This window comes from Trachemys scripta, chromosome 7 (assembly GCF_013100865.1).
Source record: "Trachemys scripta elegans isolate TJP31775 chromosome 7, CAS_Tse_1.0, whole genome shotgun sequence".
Taxonomy (NCBI): Eukaryota; Metazoa; Chordata; order Testudines; family Emydidae; genus Trachemys; species Trachemys scripta.
Window position 1 is genome coordinate 101,268,243 of NC_048304.1, and position 20,033 is coordinate 101,288,275.

Here is a 20,033-nt window from a genome sequence, read left to right on the forward strand (position 1 = left end):
GGGTGGCTGGCCCCTGAAACTGAAGTAGATCCAACAACCTTTGCCAGAACAAGTGCTCCCAGTTGTGTCAGTTAAGGGGGCAGGCTGTACCTGGGGCTATAAAAAGTCAGAGAGAGAGACCCAGAGCTAGTCTATACCTGAAACTTAGGCCTTGGCTACACTGGCAATTCACAGCGCTGCACTTGCTGCGCTCAGGGGTGTGAAAAAACACCCCCCCTGAGCGCAGCGAGTGCAGCGCTGTAAAGCGCCAATGTAATCAGCGCCTGCAGCGCTGCACGCTCGCTCGCAGCGCTGCAAGCTACTCCCCTCGGAGAGGTGGAGTACTTGCCGTGCTGCGAGAGAGCTCTCGCAGCGCTGGCGGTGCGATTACACTCGCGCTTGCGCTGTGAATCCGTGAGTGTAGCCAAGGCCTTAGCTATGTCACTCGGGGATGTGAAAATTTCACACCCCTTGGAGACAGAGTTAAGCTGACCTAAGCCGCAGCGTAGACAGCACTAGGTTGACAGAAGAATTCTAGTTACCACCATTTGGAGAGGTGGATTTATTACAGCAATAGAAGAATCCCTTCCGTCACTGAGAGGGAAGCAAGCTAGTAAACTGCTGAAAGCAGGAGTTCAGGACTGCCAGAGTCCCCTGGGAGGGGAAGTGTGTCACAAGACAGGGTTACTCCCCAGCTTGCTAAGGACTTGCTGCCATACCCACAGTCTCTTTTAGGCAGTCTTATTGTCCAAACTTAAACAAACCAGTTCCTCAGCTCACCCTTTACATTTTGGGCTCTCACTGCCTCCTCTCTCAGGGGATTTGGCAGTCCTGCTACTGCAGTGGAGGGCAAACTTTTTGGCCTGAGGGCCACATCTGGGTACGGAAATTGTATGGCGGGCCATGAATGCTCACAAAATTGGGGGTTGGGGTGGGGGGGGTGAGGGCTCCGGCTGGGGGTGCGGGCTCTGGGGTGGGGCCAGAAATGAGAGGTTCAGAGTGTGGGAGGGGGCTGCAGGCGGAGCAGAGGGGTTTGGAGTATGGGAGGGGGCTCTGGGCTGGAGGTGTGGGTTCCAGGGTGGGGCCAGAAATAAGAGGTTCGGGGTGCAGGAGGGGGCTCTGGGCTGGGACACAAGGTTGGGGTGTGGGAGAGGGGGCTCCGAGCTAGGGCTGAGGGGTTCAGAGATTTTGCCACTTTAACTTGTTTTGTATCATATAGGCCATAATGCAGATGTGTATTAATATTGATATGTGCGTTAAAATGTACTTTTAAAAATGAAATATCTCTACTTGTTCTATATTTTAATAATGCCTAAAGGGCCAGGCCTACATTACAAACCAACTGTGAAAAGGCTCACTGAAACATAAGCATTTTGAGTTGTAGGAACACCAATGATTTTGAAAATAAAAGAACAATGGGCCTGATGCTTCTTCCATTTAAGTCAATGGAAAGACTCCCATTAGACTTTAGTTTCAGGGTTCAGCAGATCAGTTTGAAGTGCTTACATTCAAAACAACACTATATCACCTCCTTTCAGGAAGAAAAACAAACAAACATACAGTAGGAGATGAAATGTCACCAGATCAGAACTATGATTCTTGGTAAAACATGCACGCAGTTGAACTCTTGGTAAAGTAAAACTACAGATCTCAATTCTTTTAGGATAAGATAAGAAGCTGCATTCACCGTAACATAAGCTTAGAGGTTACACAGTACTGTAACAACCTTGTGTGTTATAAAATACAAGGCATACGCTGAAGGTTAAAGTCCTAGGAGACAGCATAGGCTGCTTTCACCGTGATTTCTGACTAAAAAGTCTTTTGTTCTCTGTCCCAAGCTCCAAGGTGTATCATTTTATTTTTGTAATATTCACCAAGTTTTTTGCCGTGCTTTAACTACATAATGCAAATTCCTAAGTATTCCTCTTTTTAAAGAAATCTCAGTAAGGAGAGAATTAATGTTAACAGGCCACATCATACCTCCTGATCAGAACGTGGAAGGTCCCCCTCTCAGGTGTGGATTGTATCCCTCCTGTGCAGATGGGACAGTCAGATACACATGGCTGGCTGGAAGGGAATGGGAGGTTGCGGGTTAACACGGGAGGAGGGAAACAGGGCAGTATCTGGAAAAAATACTACAACAGCATGAGTCCCAAATCATGTTGCAGCTCCACCAGACATAGCAGCAGCAGGGACAGTAGCGTAGACCCCCCGCAACATCGTGGTTAAAATGCTGGTAGCTAGTGGCACTTCAACAGCCTGTTGCTATACTGGTACATGTTACAGAAATGCAGTCTTGGACAACATTTGTGTAATTTAACAAAGCAAGAAAGTATTTCTCAGGTTATTTTAAAAGTAACTTTATGTCGCTGATGCCGGTGGCCGTGGAGCTAGGTCACACACACACACACACACACACACATTCGTTCAATGGCAATGCACTTTGAGAAGAAAATGTTTTGGAGAAGGGTTGAGTGAAAAACTTATAATGGTTTCCCCTGCACAGCCTGCCCCGGAAAGCAGGGACTATACTGCCTAGCGGGGCAGCTGCTGTGGGTTGGAGTGTGTTTGTTTGTCCGTCCGTGTACGTGCATAGCGGTGTCCCAGCGCCTGTGCTTGACCAGCTGGTTGTCTGTGCACGGCCTGTGCTCGTTCTGCACCGAGAGGTTCCCCTAGCCCGGGAGGCGGGGCCGACCCGCCCTGTGCCCGCCCAGCCGCCCGCCCCAGGGGGACTCGCTGCCGGCCCGGGCCTAGACCGCGCGCTAGACCGGGGTTTTGCGCACTGGCTGCGGACCGAGCGCCGGGCTAGGGAGACCAGCGGCTGGCGCTGGGCCGCATGGAGCTGCTGGCGCTGCACACGGGACGGCGGCGGGGGGCGCTGCTCCCGCAGGAGCCGGGAGAACCGGAGCGCGTAAGTTCCGCACCCGGAGGGAGTAGGGCGGTGCGTACGAGTCGCCACCGCGCCGAGGGCTCCGCGGTTTCCGGCGGCGGGCCGTGCCCCGGCGCGACTGCGGAGCACTCCTGGCTCCGCGGGCACGTTGCCAGGCCCGCAGCGGTCTGCTGCTAGCCGGCAGATTCCCGAGCGGCGCTCGTAGCCGCTAACTCCTGCCTGGAGCCCCAGACACTGAGCTAGCGCTGTAAGCTCCTAGCAGCTGCAAACCCCGCACTTCACACTTCCGTTTACACTACTCCCACTGTCCCTCCTTGTCCTTTCCAGAGAGCTCGCCGGCATCCACGCAGATTGGAAGCCCCCCTCACTTTTATTGATGAAAGGTAGTGGTGTCAGATGTATCAGCTTCCCCTTGGGCAAATCACTTCCCGTACCCTGACTCAGTTTCCCCAGCTGTAAAATGTGGATAATGATATTGACCTCTTTTAGCTATGAAAACGAGTTACGTTGTGTTGGGCCTTTGGCATACATTTGGCCCTTGACAGCCACCGAGGGATGACCCTACTGAAGACGCTGCATGTAGTTTAAGTTGCTATATCCAATATTAACTATATGTTGTGCCCATTCTTGCAATCTTTGCTGAAGCAAATTTCATAGTTACAGCTCTAGTCCCACAGACACTTGTGCTTATAACTTTACTCACATAGCTTCATGTGATCAAATTCCATATCTGCATATTTGCAGGATTGGAGCACAAATCAACAAGAAGCAATTTGTCTGTGTAAAAACTGCAGGTTTGAGTCCTTAACTCAAGAAAAGCCCAACAAAGAAAGTTTTTGTGATAGTACATGTACAGTAATGGGTATGTTCTCTAGAAATTAAATGAGTATTTGTGTTATAATACAGTCATGTTCTAATTGTTAGTTGTTGCTTAACCTTGAGTAGATATTGATATGATTAAAGGATTGTGGATATTTTGCTCTCAAGACACTTGCAGGAGGAACAATGGAAAAGTCTTATTCATTTTGTTGTAAATGAAGTTTTTCATTGTTTAAGTAAAAGCACTATATAGTTTGCGTGATCCAGTAAGGTTAATTTGAGGCTTTCCTTCCATTATGATCCCAAGCCCAACAGCAACATAATAGGCTCACTGTGAGAAAATCATCATTAAGGAAAGAAACAGGACTAACAAACTGATATTTGCTGATTGGAGGAGTTCTGAACCTCTGCTCATGTCCCAGCATGTGCAGTCACAGGCAGCAGTCGGTATCACACAACTCCGCTAAGGGATATTCATGAACATTGATAACCATTCTGTGGTGAATCCAAAAAAGTAAAAAGCTATCAATAAATCACCATACCTAGATGTTGGTTAAGAACTGGCCGTCCCTCCCTCTGTAATCCCGACTGAGCCAAGTAGACATTGCACCATTTAATATTGATTGTAAATCACCCAAGACATGGGCCTTGAGCAGGGAAAATTGTACCAGTTGAATCAAAATAGTGGCTCATAGCGCCTTCCTAGAGCCCATATGTTGCCCATAACACTAGCTCATAAATATCCAGCAAATAAACCATCTGAGCCCTGTAGAATGGGAGGGCAGCACACAGATCAGCCATGAAGACAACTGGGATTGGGTATGTGTGACTCCCCTGGCTGTGTAGGCAATTAGGTCCCATAGTTCTCACAGGATGCTAGTCAACTGCACAATGGAAATGATACATCATAACCAATTATTGCCTCTTGTACTAGAAATCCATGTGTTATGTCAAGCACCCATGTATCACTGGGAAGGCATGCTATTAGTATTAGAGCAGTATACAAAATTTTGCCGACCTGTAGCACATTCCTACCAAGCAGACAACACTTCTCGTGGAGGGAGGAACATGCTATGGTTCTTATTCTCCTCTTCTTTTTGGTAGTGAAAGTTAGGAATAGTTAGCTAAGTTAATTTGTATTGCAAATGAATATCAGGTTCCATGACTGCTCATCAGCTTAAACATGAGAGAATAACCTTTAGCAGTTAAGAAAAAGGACGTAGTTTGCCACCCAGACGAAGCATGTTGATGCAGATACATAGCACCCTACAGTTGGAGGAATGCAACAGGGCATACTGTAGAACAGTAATACTCAGACCTCAGTGGTTCAGGAGCCAAATCAGCAATCAGCGTTTCCCAAAGGACCACAGTAGTGTGAATTCAGATATATATTATATATATATTATTCTCACAGCAAAATGACTGACCAAACATTATTTTATCAGCTACAATTGGTGGTTAATAACATAGCAAAAGCATCCCAATTGGTTAATAATTAACTCACACAGTGTTTTAATATCACATCCTGCATAGAGCCACAGGAGATACATTAAAGAGCCACTTGCAACTCACGAGCCTCAGTCTGAGTATCACTGCTGTAAACTGAAAGTCATCTTCCAAATTACCAACAGCTACCTCACTAGCACATGTCCCCACAGAAGTGCTCATATCATTTTGAGGCTTGCCGTCTTTATGAATCAAGACCCTGGGGAGAACAATTGATACAAGTATTGGCTAGACTTGTAACTACTCAACCCCCACTCAACCATCATTCACAGCTGCACCCACAAACCATGAACCATCCCGTATGTGTTACAGAAGTGGTTGTTAAACCCACAGAATGGGAACCAATGACTGCACATCCCCCAGTCCCAGGTTAACATCTGTCATAAGCCAAGAGTCATAGTGTATTAACCTACACATGACTATGATGTACATGAACACAGTTGCTTCCACAGTGCTAACGTATTTCGATGTGCAAAACCTTCCATTCACTAAAACATACACTGAACAGGCACACAGACCATTTAGATACATGCTCTCTGAAAATGTCCATAGGATGATATACTTCTTGCAGCCATGTTGCCCATGGTCAGCACAGACCTGATATGCTATTAAGTGGTTCTACATATATACTATTATTTATTAGCCCTTATGTGGCAGACATACATGCGTCTACTGACACAGCTTTCCTCAGTATTTGTTCTGGCTTTGCAGCTTGTGATGTCCCATCTGTTTTAAAAGGGAATGTTGTATCCTGTATAGTTATTCTCTGAGTGGGTGAGAGTAGTCTGTAGACAGTTTTACTTATTTCTAAGGGTATGTCTAGACTGCCTATGTGGCATCGCTGCCGTGGCAGCGCTGTGACATGGGCGGTGTAAATGCTTTATTGCCAGGGGAGAGCTCTCCCGGCAATAGAAAAAACCCACCCCGAATGAGCTTTATCGGCTCCTGGCGATAAAGCGTTGTCTATACTGGCACTTTTCAGCGCTAAAACTTTTGTTGCTTGGGGAAGAGGGGTTTCACACCCTGAATGACAAAAGTTTTAGCGCTGAAAGTGGCAGTGTAGGCACAACCTAAATGGTATTGATGAAGAAATAGCTGCACTTTAGTTGGTATTCTTCCTTATTACCAGTTGGCAATACTAACAATATTCACTTGCTACTGTCCTACTTCTGAAATGTCTCACGAGGAGAGTCTGTTAGGAGTTTATTGTTGCATTCTCAGAATAAAAGTTTTAAGCTTGAATGAGTTCATTTCTCTAACCAAATTCATTCCAAGAAGGTGTCTCTCACCTCCTAGCTTGTAAGCATTTTTCTTTATCGTGAGTGCCAGGGCATTCACTTTGGGGAAATTAACAGGAGCCTCAGGACAACTTGTGTTGGTGCTCATATGCTCTTACTCCATTGGTTGATCATGCCAGTTTGAGTGTGACATGAGCAAAAACCTATCTAGTTAGAGGCTAACCTTGTCCATCAGAGAAATACCATTTACAGGTAAGAAAATAAAAGTCTGTTAGTGAACTCTTGCTTTCAAACCCTGTCTGACTATAAGTGAGTAGAATGCATAAGAAAGAAAGAACTTCTCTTTGTTCCTTTTTGAGGTTACACAGCCAGATAATGACTTGTCCTGGCTCGGGCATTGTAGTTTGTCCATGTGAAGTGACAAATAAATTAGAGAGACCATTTTTCAGAGAGGAGATAAAATTATCCTTTCAGATCCACATGCCAGATCCCAACTTGCCTATTCTGCTCTCTCTTTCCTGTGAGAGATTCTTGCATCTAGAGAGCAAATTACTAGTCACAATCCAAAAGGAGATTTTTCCTCTAAAGGAGCAAATTAGTAGCTACTCATGATTGCAGCACAGGTGTTCTATAAGCCAAGGAAGTGGAAACTAGTTTCTGTTTTAGACTTAAACTAATAGTAAAAGCCTTAAGATTACCAGTAGTATTAATGCTGGGAAACTGGTCTTGTTTTATAATTTGCTGAGCATTGTACATAGCTCTACACTTTGTTTTTAAACAGCGAAACTCTTCCCTTTTAGGTTCCTTCTAACATGGAATCTTTGGGCCTGACTGTGGCTATTAAATTGCTGCCTACAAAGGGTGTAGTGTGCATCTACACGGTTCTAGCAGGATCTTCTGGAGGCATCATTCTTGTGGCAGTCAGTACCCTGGGGAGCCCAGAGGAAACTCAGACACTGACATCCTTTCAAAGGGCATGGTGGGCGTTCTGCTGCAGAGGAGGAAAGGTGCCATAATGCTGTCCTCTTTGGAAAGGCTAGCACCACTTCGGATACTAGCCTTCTTCATTCTTTTTACTCTAAGTGCAAAAAGCTAGTTGCTAGGTTCCTGTGCAGGGGGAAGATTCCTTGTGTTCTCTCTTCTCTCCCTCTTGTCTCATCTTAGCCTCCCTCACACGCCTTTGCACATTATTCGTCTATATGGTTCCCTTTTCTATGTTTGGGTAATTCTTCCTGTATATTATAGGAGCTTGACTTAAGATAGAGCCCTAATTTTTGAGAGGTTCCTTATTAACTTTGTATTAATTTCCAAGTACTTTGACTTGAAGGTTAGCAAAGGGCTCAGCATTCTCTTAGGGTACGTCTATACTTCCCTCCGGGTTCGGCGGTAAGCAATCTATCTTCTGGGATCTATTTATCGTGTCTTGTCTAGACGCGATAAATCGATCCCGGAAGTGCTCGCCGTTGACACCAGTACTCCTGCTCCGCGAGAGGAGTACGTGGAGTCAACGGGGGAGCCTGCCTGCCGCGTATGGATCCGCGGTAAGTACCTTGTAGTTCGAACTAAGATACTTCAACTTCAGCTACGTTATTCACGTAGCTGAAGTTGCGTATCTTAGTTCGAACTGGGGGGTTAGTGTGGACCAGTCCTAAGACTGCACGTTGGGAGTCTGTTTTGTACATACTTGCTGTCATCCAGCTGGGACACAGGCTGAGATATACTATAAACAAAAGATAAAACAAAACAACTGCTAGTGTAGTTATTAGTATATAGAGGAGAAAAATGTTTGGCAAAGAGAGAACAAATGACAATAGGAATAAGCACTTGACATTGAAGCTTCTAAGAAGATGTTATAAATCTTTCGGTGTGTGTGTGTGTATATATTTAAAATTATAAGAAAGCAGTTGACAGTCTCTCAAAACCATCTGCAATTGTGTTTAGCTCAGTTAATTTTTCATATTAGTTCTTGCACCATCTGTATCACCCTTTCATGATCAGTGTATTCTACAAAGAGAGGAAATAAACTTGTGGCAACTTCACCAGTACTCAAGGGGAAGAGAGATTTATCTGGAAACCTTCCCCTTTCTCCTCCAAACACTCACACATACTTTGCTCCTAAAAAGATAGGTTGGTGTGTATCTTCTCTATAGAATCATAGAATATCAGGGTTGGAAGGGACCTCAAGAGGTCATCTAGTCCAACCCCCTGCTCAAAGCAGAACCAATTCCCAACTAAATCATCCCAGCCAGGGCTTTGTCAAGCCGGACCTTAAAAACCTCCAAGGAAGGAGACTCCACCACCTCCCTAGGTAACGCATTCCAGTGTTTCACCACCCTCCTAGTGAAATAGTTTTTCCTAATATCCAACCTGGACCATTTGAGACCATTGCTCCTTGTTCTGTCATCTGCCACCACTGAGAACAGCCGAGCTCCATCCTCTTTGGAACCCCCCTTCAGGTAGTTGAAGGCTGCTATCAAATCCCCCCTCATTCTTCTCTTCTGGAGACTAAACAATCCCAGTTCCCTCAGCCTCTCCTCATAAGTCATGTGCTCCAGACCCCTAATCATTTTTGTTGCCCTCCGTTGGACTCTTTCCAATCTTTCCACATCCTTCTTGTAGTGTGGGGCCCAAAACTGGACACAGTATTCCAGATGAGGCCTCAGCAATGTCGAATAAAGGGGAACGATCACGTTCCTCGATCTGCTGGCAATGCCCCTACTTATACAGCCCAAAATGCCGTTCGCCTTCTTGGCAACAAGAGCACACTGTTGACTCATATCCAGCTTCTCGTCCACTGTGACCTCTAGGTCCTTTTCTGCAGAACTGCTACCTAGCCATTCGGTCCCTAGTCTGTAGCAGTGCATGGGATTCTTCCGTCCTAAGTGCAGGACTCTGCACTTGTCCTTGTTAAACCTCATCAGGTTTTTTTTGGCCCAATCCTCTAATTTGTCTAGGTCCCTCTATATCCAATCCCTACCCTCTAGTGTATCTACCACACCTCCTAGTTTAGTGTCATCTGCAAACTTGCTGAGAGTGCAGTCCACACCATCCTCCAGATCATTAATAAAGATATTAAACAAAACCGGCCCCAGGACTGACCCTTGGGGCACTCCGCTTGAAACCGGCTGCCAACTAGACATGGAGCCATTGATCACTACCCGTTGAGCCCGACGATCTAGCCAGCTTTCTATCCACCTTACAGTCCATTCATCCAGCCCATACTTCTTTAACTTGGCGGCAAGAATACTGTGGGAGACCGTACCAAAAGCTTTGCTAAAGTCAAGGAATAATGACTGATTTGTTCTTTTCTGTCTTTCTTAGGATCGAATGTGACTTGTGTTTCTTGTCTTGAGCCCTGGACCCACATTGTATATAGTGCATAAAGTGATCATTAGATTGAGTTTACCATTCCTGGTAAATAAAGGGTCATTCTGATGTAATCTTGCTTAGTAGAAACTAGGCTTTCTGAACAACTGACCTGTTGGGCCTTATTAATTGTAAACTTAATAGATCTTGCATTAACTGGGTTCTGTCCACAGTCAGAATTGATTTATTGGTTTATTGTTCTTCTTCCCTGGGATGATGCTATGCTGTCATAGAATTTGAGTATAGTTTAGCCTTCTCTGCAGCCAACCTCTCTAGAAACTTCAAGTTGTCTTGGCATCAGTATAAGATTTTGTCAGCCAACTACTCTGTATGCTAAATTTCTCTCACTGATATTAAGTATCTTAAATCCAAAAAACAATACCTTGAATTTATTTTTGATAAGCCAAATTTCTTATGATGCATAGCAGTAAATCACTTTTTCCTTTTATCCTTCATCTCATACATCTTGTTAGTTATGTTGCTGTACTGGTATACCATAGCTTTTAATAAAGGACAAATTCTACAACAACAAAAGGGAAGAGGATGTTTTCCCAGTGGAGGGAAGCCTGTCTTTAGAGGACCTTCTCAGACTATGTTATTATATTATGCACTTTCTTAGTACAATACATATTTTACTTTTTGATTTACTTCCCTTACAAATATGCTTTATTCCTCAGTAGTTTTCTTGTTTCAACTGTTCTCCACTGAGGTTCCTGGCGTATTGATCCATTTTATTTTTACATAACAGGATTTTTTTATACATATTCAAATTTTAAATTTAGTTTCCATGCTTCAGGAGCCTGGTTAGTTTGCTGCCAAGTCATCTCCTGCCTATGAAGTTCTTATGCTACTGGGAGAGAAAGAATATTTCACTTGACATTCATTGTGAAGATTGACTCTGTCAATAGACAGTATTGGGATCTGCAAAGCAATCTATGCTAGTGGGCCAATATATAACACTGATCAACACTGGGGTACAAAGAGGAAAATGTAGAATATTATACCATGATACCACATATTAAAATGTTGCTATTCCTAAAAACAAAGTTGGTTCAAAAAGATATTGGTGGAAATTTTCAAAGCTAAGTTATTTAGAAGCCTAAATCCTATTTTTAAAGGTGACTTAGAGATTCTGGAGCCTAAGTCTCATTGAAAGTCAATGGGACTTAGGATCTGGAATGCCTAAGTCATTTTTGAAAATGGGACTTAGATGCTTTTGAAATTTTTACCCATCCTCATCTTATTCTGTAAAGCCCCTCAATATAATCGGGCTATGGAAATTTTGCACATTTGAGAATTGAACTCAAGATTTTTATCTGTTACAGGTTTTCAGTATTTTTTTTTTTAATTGTAGTGGACTGTGTTTTATGAGGACAGGTAAATATTGTTTCTTATTCTTTTAGAAACGAGTATGCAAGAGTTTAGAGACCGTTCCAAATGAGAGTGATTTTTGCCACCAATTAAATGAATGTGCTATGGATTACTGGACTATGGAGCTGGATTCTAAACAGAAAGGTACCACAGAACAATTTATTCCTCAGACTCCTAAGGAAAAGCCAAATTCAATGGTATGTTTACATCACCAACAATAACTATTTATTAGTAGAACATGTTTAAAATACATTTTATAATAAAATTGCAAATAATTGCTTTTTTTGAGAGTTTTGTGTATGTTTTTGTTAGATTTTTCAAAATCATGGAAGCAAAGGTACTGCCCAGCCTTGCCCAAGATGTATTGCAGGAGAATCTGTAAGTATATTAACCTTCTTACTGTGACATAAAAGATAGACTTGTTCTTAAATATTAGATCCATAAAACATAAAGTTAATAAAAATCGCAATTACATTTCTCAGGAATAAAGCATGTAAATAAAAAAGGCAGATTGATTTAGTTTTCCGAGGTATGCTAGCAGAGTACAAACTAATATGTTTCCAGCATCAGGTTGAAAAATATAGAGATTGCAAACATATTTTTCAAATTCTCTCTAAAAAGCAGTTTACTGAAGTAACTGAATGCTTTTTAAAGTAAAAATAATACCTAATCTCCTCTTTTCCACTGGTATTTCTTATTAAGATAGTTAAGAAAAGTAGAGACCCTGAACATTTTATTCAGATTTTTAGTAGGTACCTGCTTACTATTTTTAGCTATTGTGCTGAATATACCAGCGATGGTGTAATGCTTTGGGGGTTCACACAGGCCAGTAAGGCATTCTGTCACCTCCTGCCCTGTAACCTTGGGTGCCTCTGTGCTATGCAGCTTTGGCTCAGAGTCCTGACACCTGCAACATGCTCACAGCACCATGGTCTCCCCTGGCCAGTCCAGTTACTCCTTGCAGGGTGACCCCAACAACCCTTGCAGTTCAAATCTTCCCAAAACCATTTCCCTCTTACTGGATATTCACAGAGGTAACACAGAGTTCGCTCCCTCCAAAGAACCAGTACACACAACAGCTCGTTAGATCAGCTGGAGTTATACCCAATACCAGCGTATTACCCAAACACAGATGGTGTGTAGTAAAACTAAGAATATGTTTCTTAAGAAAGAGCATAGGTTTAAGTGATTTCAAGCAAGAGTGAAAGAGATATGAAAGGGTTACTAACAAAAACATCATGCTCTCTAGTGTCTAAAACTTAATTCTAGCAAAGTATAGCTTTGTCTAACAGTTTTTTTAACTCACACCAAGTTGTCAGCATTTTCCAGCCTGTTTAGCAGGATCCATCTTTCATAAATACAAAGCGCTGGCTTCTTTGTTCTCTCAGCTGATGGACACCCCAAAGTCTTTCAGCAGTTCCTTATGTCTCCAAAGTTTATCTTTGTCTTCGGGGTCAGGAAGCCCTCCTAGGGACTCAGCTTTCTGTGTCCACCAGGGAGCCTGTGCCATCTTAATTTTGCAGTCCCCTCTGATTTACAATGCAAATGATCTTGATGGAATCTGCATTGCAAATGAGTAGCCCAGTTGTCCTTGTCTCTGGTCACACCTGGCTTGATTTGCAGTTGAGCCAGAGGTGTTTGCCTTTCTTCTTTGTCTGGGGGTGGGGGAAACTGATTTGTCTCCTTTGTCTGTTTACAGACTATGAAAAATATAAGAGAGTACTCATAGTTTTAAAAACAGCATTGTAACATTTCACAGTGATATGAATGTCCACAAGACACCTTTTAAATAAATATAGTAGAACTTCAGAGTTACGAACACCAGAATTACAAACTGACTGGTCAACCACACACCTCATTTCGACCCGAAGTATACAGTCAGGCAGCGACAGAGAGACACAAAAAAGGCAAATACATACAGTACTATGTTAAATGTAAACTACTAAAAAAAGAATAAAGGCAAAGTTTAAAAAAAATATTTTACAAGGTAAAGAAACTGTTTCTGTGCTTGTTTCATTTAAATTAAGATGGCTAAAAGCAGCATTTTTCTTTTGCATAGTAAAGTTTCAAGTCAATATTCAGTTGTAAACTTTTGAAAGATCAACCATACTATTTTGTTCAGACTTATGAACATTTCAGAGTTACAAACCACCTCCATTCGAGGTGTTGGTAACTCTGAGGTTCTCCTGTATCACAACAACAGTGTGAGAAATGTACTGTTACATACGAGGGAGGCCCTAGCCATCTAGCATTAGGGTGCTCTTAGGGTCACAGATGGGCAAAAGAGGAAGTGCTGTCTCTACAGTGTCATTTCCTACCAGATCCCTCAGGAGATTTACCATGCATTGGACATCCACACACCAAGCTTACAGGGAAGTCCCTAAAAATTTATTACTCTGAGGGTACGTCTATACCCAGCCGCTAGTTCGGCGGCTGGCAATCGAACTTCTGGGTTCGACTTATCGCGTCTTGTCTGGACGCGATAAGTCGAACCCGGAAGTGCTCGCCGTCGACTGCGGTACTCCAGCTCGGTGAGAGGAGTACCGCGGAGTCGACGGGGGAGCCTGCCTGCCGAGTGTGGACCGAGGTAAGTTCGAACTAAGGTACTTCAAACTTCAGCTACGTTATTCACGTAGCTGAAGTTGCATACCTTAGTTCGATTTGGGGGTTTAGTGTAGACCAAGCCTGAGAGTTACTATTAAATTTTGTTTGCACCCTCTGCTGTTGAATCCATCCAAGCAGAGTTCCACAAGAGCAGCCAGCAGGAGAATGGGAGGGATATGTGAATGGAGTCTTAGTGAATGTCAATCTTGAGGAGAAGGTTGAACATCTAGGGCAGTGACACTCAGGCCTGAGCTACACTAGGGGGAGGGTTCGAACCTTCAGTTACGCTATTCGCGTAGCTGAAGTTGAAGTATCTTAGTTCAACTTACCTGGCCAACCTCACGAGGTGGAGTACAGGCATCAATTCGGGGATTGATTTATCGCATCTAGACCGATCCGGCGGGTAGTACCCTCAGACTGTGGCTCTTTAATGTGTCTCCTGGGGCTCTTTGCAGCACATGATATTAAAACACTGTGTGATTTAGTTATTAACCAATCAGGATGCTTTTACTATGTTATTAACCACTTGTAGTTGATAAAATAATAATACTTGATCAGTCATTTTGCTGTGAGAATTATATAGATAAACTAAATATTTCCCATCATACTGTTTAAATATGAATATATCATACTATAGTAAATGAAACAATGAATTCACACTGCTGTGGCTATTTTGGGTAATGTTGATCGCTAACTTGGCGCTTGAACTACTAAGGTCTGAGTATCACTGATCTAGGGTGAAATCCTGGACCCAGCTAAATCAGTGGCAAAACTGCTGTTGACTTAATAGGGCCAGGATTCCATGCCTAGAGTCAAAAGTTGCAACATTAGTTGTCAACATTGGATTAAGCTTTAATCACCTTTTTAAAATAATTAAATAAAAGAAGCCTGTTATAGATCTCAGTCCAATGAGGAACAAGCATCTCCTGTAAGGCACAGATTTTTAAAGGTATGTAGGCACCTAAAGGTGCATCAAATTCCTACTGGGATTTTCAAAAGCACATAGGTATCTAACTTCTGTTGATTTCAATGTGAGTTAGGCAGGTAGGCACCTTTAAAAATCCCAATAGGCACCACTGCATATCTGTAGGCACCTAAATATCTTTAAAAATCTGCCCTTGACTATCTTCCCCTCCCACTGAAGTCACTGAAAATTGAAGAATCTGTTCTATTAATCAGCTTGAATTATCAAGTTTTGTAAGCTTTTGTTGTGAGCATATTGCCTGTTCTTTCTCGACATGCAAACTGTAAAGTGCATCCTTGGATCAAAACCCAAATTGTTTTAGAATGTTACTTCCATTTTAGAGAAGTCACTCTTTGACCTCTAACTTTTTTAAATGGTTTTCAGAATTACAAGTGCCAGCATTAGTGTTAATAAGATTCTTCAATTTTAATGTGAAACTAATTTTTGATGAATTACACAGTTGCAAATTAGTACTGGAATACATTATACCCAGCTTTAGGTAATATTTGTGTATACCTCTTAATTTCAAATAACAATTTCTATTTTGGCAGTAGTATTAGAAGTGCAGTAGTCTTGTGCTTCTCTTCATTACATTTTACATCAGTAAATGTAAGAACAAATTTATGAGCCCAAAAAAAACCTTGCCAGGTAAAATTCAGCCCTTGTGTAAGTGGTTGCATCTATGAAAGGCTAATACCATGGATGATCTGTTCATGTTGGTCTTAAATTTAGAGCATTCAGTAGACATATTCGATAGTGGAAAAGAGAGTTTTCTTTATCCTAGTCTTTTCTTAATAGCTCTAGTTTTCCTATATAGGAACTCCACAATTCCAAAATGGAAGATTTATTTCCCACCGTGTATTTCAGCTTGCAAAACATAAGAATTTCAAATTATAGCTTTATGGGGCTTCTCTTTTACTCTTCTAGGTAAGTTTGCCCACCCCAGAATGGACAAATACTTTTCCTAGTTAAAGCAGAGCAATTTTAAAATGTATGGATCAAGTGAAACTATAATGTCTTCAATGTGCCATGAGGCGATTAGGAACAAAAGCATTAGTCCATGCTTGATACAGGAGATCATATTGTCAGTGGAGGCAGAGGTCAAGGATTAAAATGTAATGGGTTTGACATGGATTACTTAAAGATCAGCATGTATAGTATGACTCACTCATTATGTCCTATTTGACTAATTAGCTACTTCTGGCCAATATCATAAGAGAAGAAAATACACATATTTTGGTCAGTTGATCAGGAACCAAATTGGTACATTATTTTCATTCACAAAACAATTTTAAATTGCAGTGTATCAGACTACAGTATAAAGACTAGCAAAGGTGTTACTAGCTCATCTAACTAGTAACTTTCTGCAAGTTCAAATTTCACCTTAAAAGATTTAAAGAATTGTCATTCACGGAGATCCAGTTTTGATACCTTTCAAAATAATTACTCTGGAAATAGCGCTCCAATATCTGGCTGTAACAAGGAGGAGGAGCCCAGATGTGGGAAGAGATAAAGCATGCCTCTACTGATTTTACAAGGAATAACATAAGATAGGTTAAAGTCACATAAGAAGCTGTATATTCTACTGTTAAAGCGGAGTACAAGTGAATTAAAGTAAAATATGGCAGCTAGATTGGGGTAAATCAGACACAAAGCCTAATGAGCGGAGACAACCCTTTTGTGGTTGTGGTTAGTGGTGGACCTTTTATAAGCACTGTGTTTTGCACTGGGAAATCCTGATTTTATGCAGTTTATGGGGAATGTAAAGAACTGACTAACATCAGCAATTCATGAATACTTCCACTTTTAGGTCTGCACTTAAAAGTGTAGAGAGGACAGGATTCAAGCTTAAACTGGTTAGTCAATATAGGAAGGGGCAAGGTAAAAATTATATTTAAATACTGTGCTGTGAAAAAAATGCAACTCTATTAAACTAGTACTGGGGGTGGGGTGAGGAGAAGTTTTTATTTCAACAGTTACTACTTTTAAGCATTCTCTGGACCAGATTTTGAATGTGAGAGAAGGGAGGCGGGGTGGGAATGCACAGGTGAAAAATGTTTTGAGATAAATTTCCAGTCTTGTTTGAATTACTTTTAAGAAAAATCCTTTATATTAGGTTACACAGTGTGAGAGGGTCATTTTGTTTGATCTGTGTGTAAAATATGTACCCACAATAGTTTATTTAGTCATGTAAAAATGTATACATAAAAATGCACAAGATAATTTAAAATAAGTCCGCAGTGAGAAAATAAAACCTTATCCCACTTGGACTGTGCTAATATATTTTATATTTAATCAAAAGAGTATGATTTCTAACATGCTAACAGTTACCAATGAGATGTTAAAATTGTCGATAGATTGTATGCAATTCTGTTGTATACTTTTTTGCATGCATAACATTTTAACCTGACATATGAAAGTCTTATCCAAAATAGAACCATGTTACCAATAAAAATTACATTGAAAAACTTCCTTGATTATCCATTGTCCACTAAGTCATTCAGATGATCAAGGTATGATGCTTTTAGTTGTACACTGTCTATTTCTCTTTGACCAAAGAGTTTCATTGCACAATGACAAAAATGCTGCACCAGTTTTAAATTAGGTTTTGTTTTGTGACGTGTGAAACTTTGTCATTTCAGGGACACTTCAATCATATTATGGGCTTCTAGAAGAAGAGAGCCTGCAAAGCAGCAATGTTCAGTTTCTGTTTTTAAAACATAAGAACATGCATGTGTAAACGCCGTACAGCTGGATTTCTGTACACACCCATTCAATTAATGTGGATCTAGATTTGTTATACATAATGTAAGATTTTGTGCATTATGTTGTATTTTTAATACAAAAATCCATATTCCTTTGTTTTTATAGTTTAACAAGTTGTTAGTTCAAATAACTTCCATCTTGATCCTTCCTTCCTACTCCCTCCCCAAGGCCCTTCACGCAGGCTAGTGTTTCATTCAGACATAGGTGTTTTTAGTAGTGGGTAAAGAAAGTCATGAAAGTAGGTCTGATTTTGCTTTGTTATAGGAGTTTAGTTAGCCCAGTGTTGGTCCAATCCTGCAAATCCTTAGTCCTCTTGCTCCACTTTCTGTTCCTTTTGGGCACCTATTGGGACACTGGTAGTGACCATCCTTATGTTCAGATGAGAACAGGGACTACATTTGTGGCCCAGCTTTTTCTAGAAGCCCGTACAGAGTGACAAAGCAGAGGTTCTCTTTACACACACACACACAGACACACACACACACACACACCTTGTACGCCTGCACAGAGGCCAATAACAATCTGGTCTTAAGCTTGCACTTCTTTGTTACTCATCAAAAACATATCCCCCCCATCCATTTTTAAGAACTTTCCACTTTTTTTTATAAATGAACACAGTTTTACACACACTCCTATCTCTGAAAGAGAAATATTATTTTTTGCAACATTCCAGCATGTGAAATTGAATGGTAGCACCTGTGCTATGCAGTTCCCTGTTCAAAGCTGCCAAGGACACAACCAGTTTGCCACTGCTTGACTCTAGTAGGGAAGACTCACTTGTTTTCCAGTTGTTGGTTTGGTTGCTGGATCTTGGCCACTGCTGAAATTGTTTGAACATTATTTTAAATTTCCATTTCTTGGCAGTATTAATTATATTTCATTTTTATCATATGTATTATATTAAAGTTTTTAGGCAACCTAACATAGGGCTCAATAATGACAGCAGAGTGAGGATGAGGGGTGGGTGCACTGTCCCAAGGGTTGCTCTGGGAGGAATTCACTAGTAGAAGGTTCTGGAGCAGAGGAGGTATAGCCAGCATATTGGGCTCCTGTGTGGGAGGCTGATGGACATATGGCCCAAACTCTTAACTCTCTTTTGTTGTATCATACCCCAGAAGGTGCACACAGAGAAATCTCTGAGCTACAGTTGTGCCTCGCTGCTGCTCAAGGGAGGGCTTCCTTTAAGGAGCCAGTCAAACAGTTTAGCCCAAAACAAAGATTATGGGCCAGATCTTTCACTCTAGTTAACCTATGATCAACACAGGACCCGAAGAGGCAGTAGGGCAGAGTTGGCATTGGAACAGTATTCTGCCTCCGCAGTTCTGGGAGCATCCAGGGACCAGTTCAACTCCCAGAGCAACTTAGAACTGCAGCCCTGAAGCCCAGGCTTACACCAGGCTGGTATTAGCCCTCTAAGGGTTATCATACAGCCAGGGATTGACAGGCCATTCAAGCCAAGTCCCCTTCAACCTGATAGAATGCCCTTTGTGTTGGGTGGAGGTAGAAGGAGCAGGTGGTGTAGGGCTGGCTGTTTCTTAAAAATATATTAATCTTAAATAAATTGATACCACATTGATGGACAGACACCATCTAAAGATCAAAGGCAGACAGGCAATAAGCATGACTAGGCATGAGTTTCTCTGCAATAATAGTACAAGTAGATGGTCGAAGGTACAAAGGAATCTGAAAGTTCAGTTATTGCACAATGACTCAAACCCTCTTGTGTTTTATTAAGTAAGGTCTGGTCCACACCTAAAATTTATGTCTATCTAGCGATATCACTCCTGGGGTGTGAAAAATTCACACCCCTTAGAGATGTAGTTAAGCCAGTTTATTTCTCTGTGTAGAAACCACTAAGTCAGTGAAAGAATTCTTCCATCAACCTGGCTGCCGCCTCTCAAGGGGTCGCCTCTCTACAACTATTGAAAAACCCATTACCTCACTGTAGCAAGTGTCTACGCTTTCATGCTACTGCAACACAGCTGCAGAACCATAGCTGTGCCACTAAGCACCAATAGTGTAGATAAGCCCTAAATGTAATCATGGGTATAACAATGTATAGCTAAAGAAAAGATAGGGCTAAAACAACATGTAACCAAAGAAGAGATGGGGCAAAAGCAGACTTGACTCTCCTCAGGAATGAGTTTGTGCCAGTATATATTATAGCAATAGCGTGTCACCAGTTTTAAAACATTGGAAGATATGTCCTTATGTATTATCAATTTGGAGAGATGCTTATTTGTTAACAAAGATATGAATTCTTTCAGTGAATTATTGATAACGTCCATGCACATTTCTTCTGTTTGGCCTAAACTGTTGATCTTTAATTAATTCTGTTATGAGATGTGGCAAAAATGAAGGTCCAAGTATTGTTCACTGTGCCCTTCATAATTTTTATATCATGTTCCCGCTAACTCTTCTCCCTTCAGGCTATACAATACTTGGTTTTTGTAATATCTCACCTTACAGAAATCACAAGGATTGGTCCCAGTCCTTGGCTGTATTACAGACGGTTGATTAAGTTATACTA

General features: G+C 41.8%; 1 protein-coding gene across 1 annotated transcript; it reads left to right on the forward strand.

Annotated features, from left to right (window-relative positions):
- The first annotated feature begins 2,701 nt into the window (after positions 1-2,701).
- Positions 2,702-19,570, forward strand: C7H10orf143 (chromosome 7 C10orf143 homolog). Its single transcript, XM_034777014.1, has 4 exons — positions 2,702-2,890; positions 11,202-11,366; positions 11,482-11,547; positions 17,380-19,570. Exons 1-4 carry the CDS (start codon positions 2,816-2,818, stop codon positions 17,407-17,409), a joined length of 336 nt encoding a protein of 111 aa, XP_034632905.1. The 5' UTR covers positions 2,702-2,815; the 3' UTR covers positions 17,410-19,570.
- Positions 19,571-20,033: the final 463 nt, after the last annotated feature.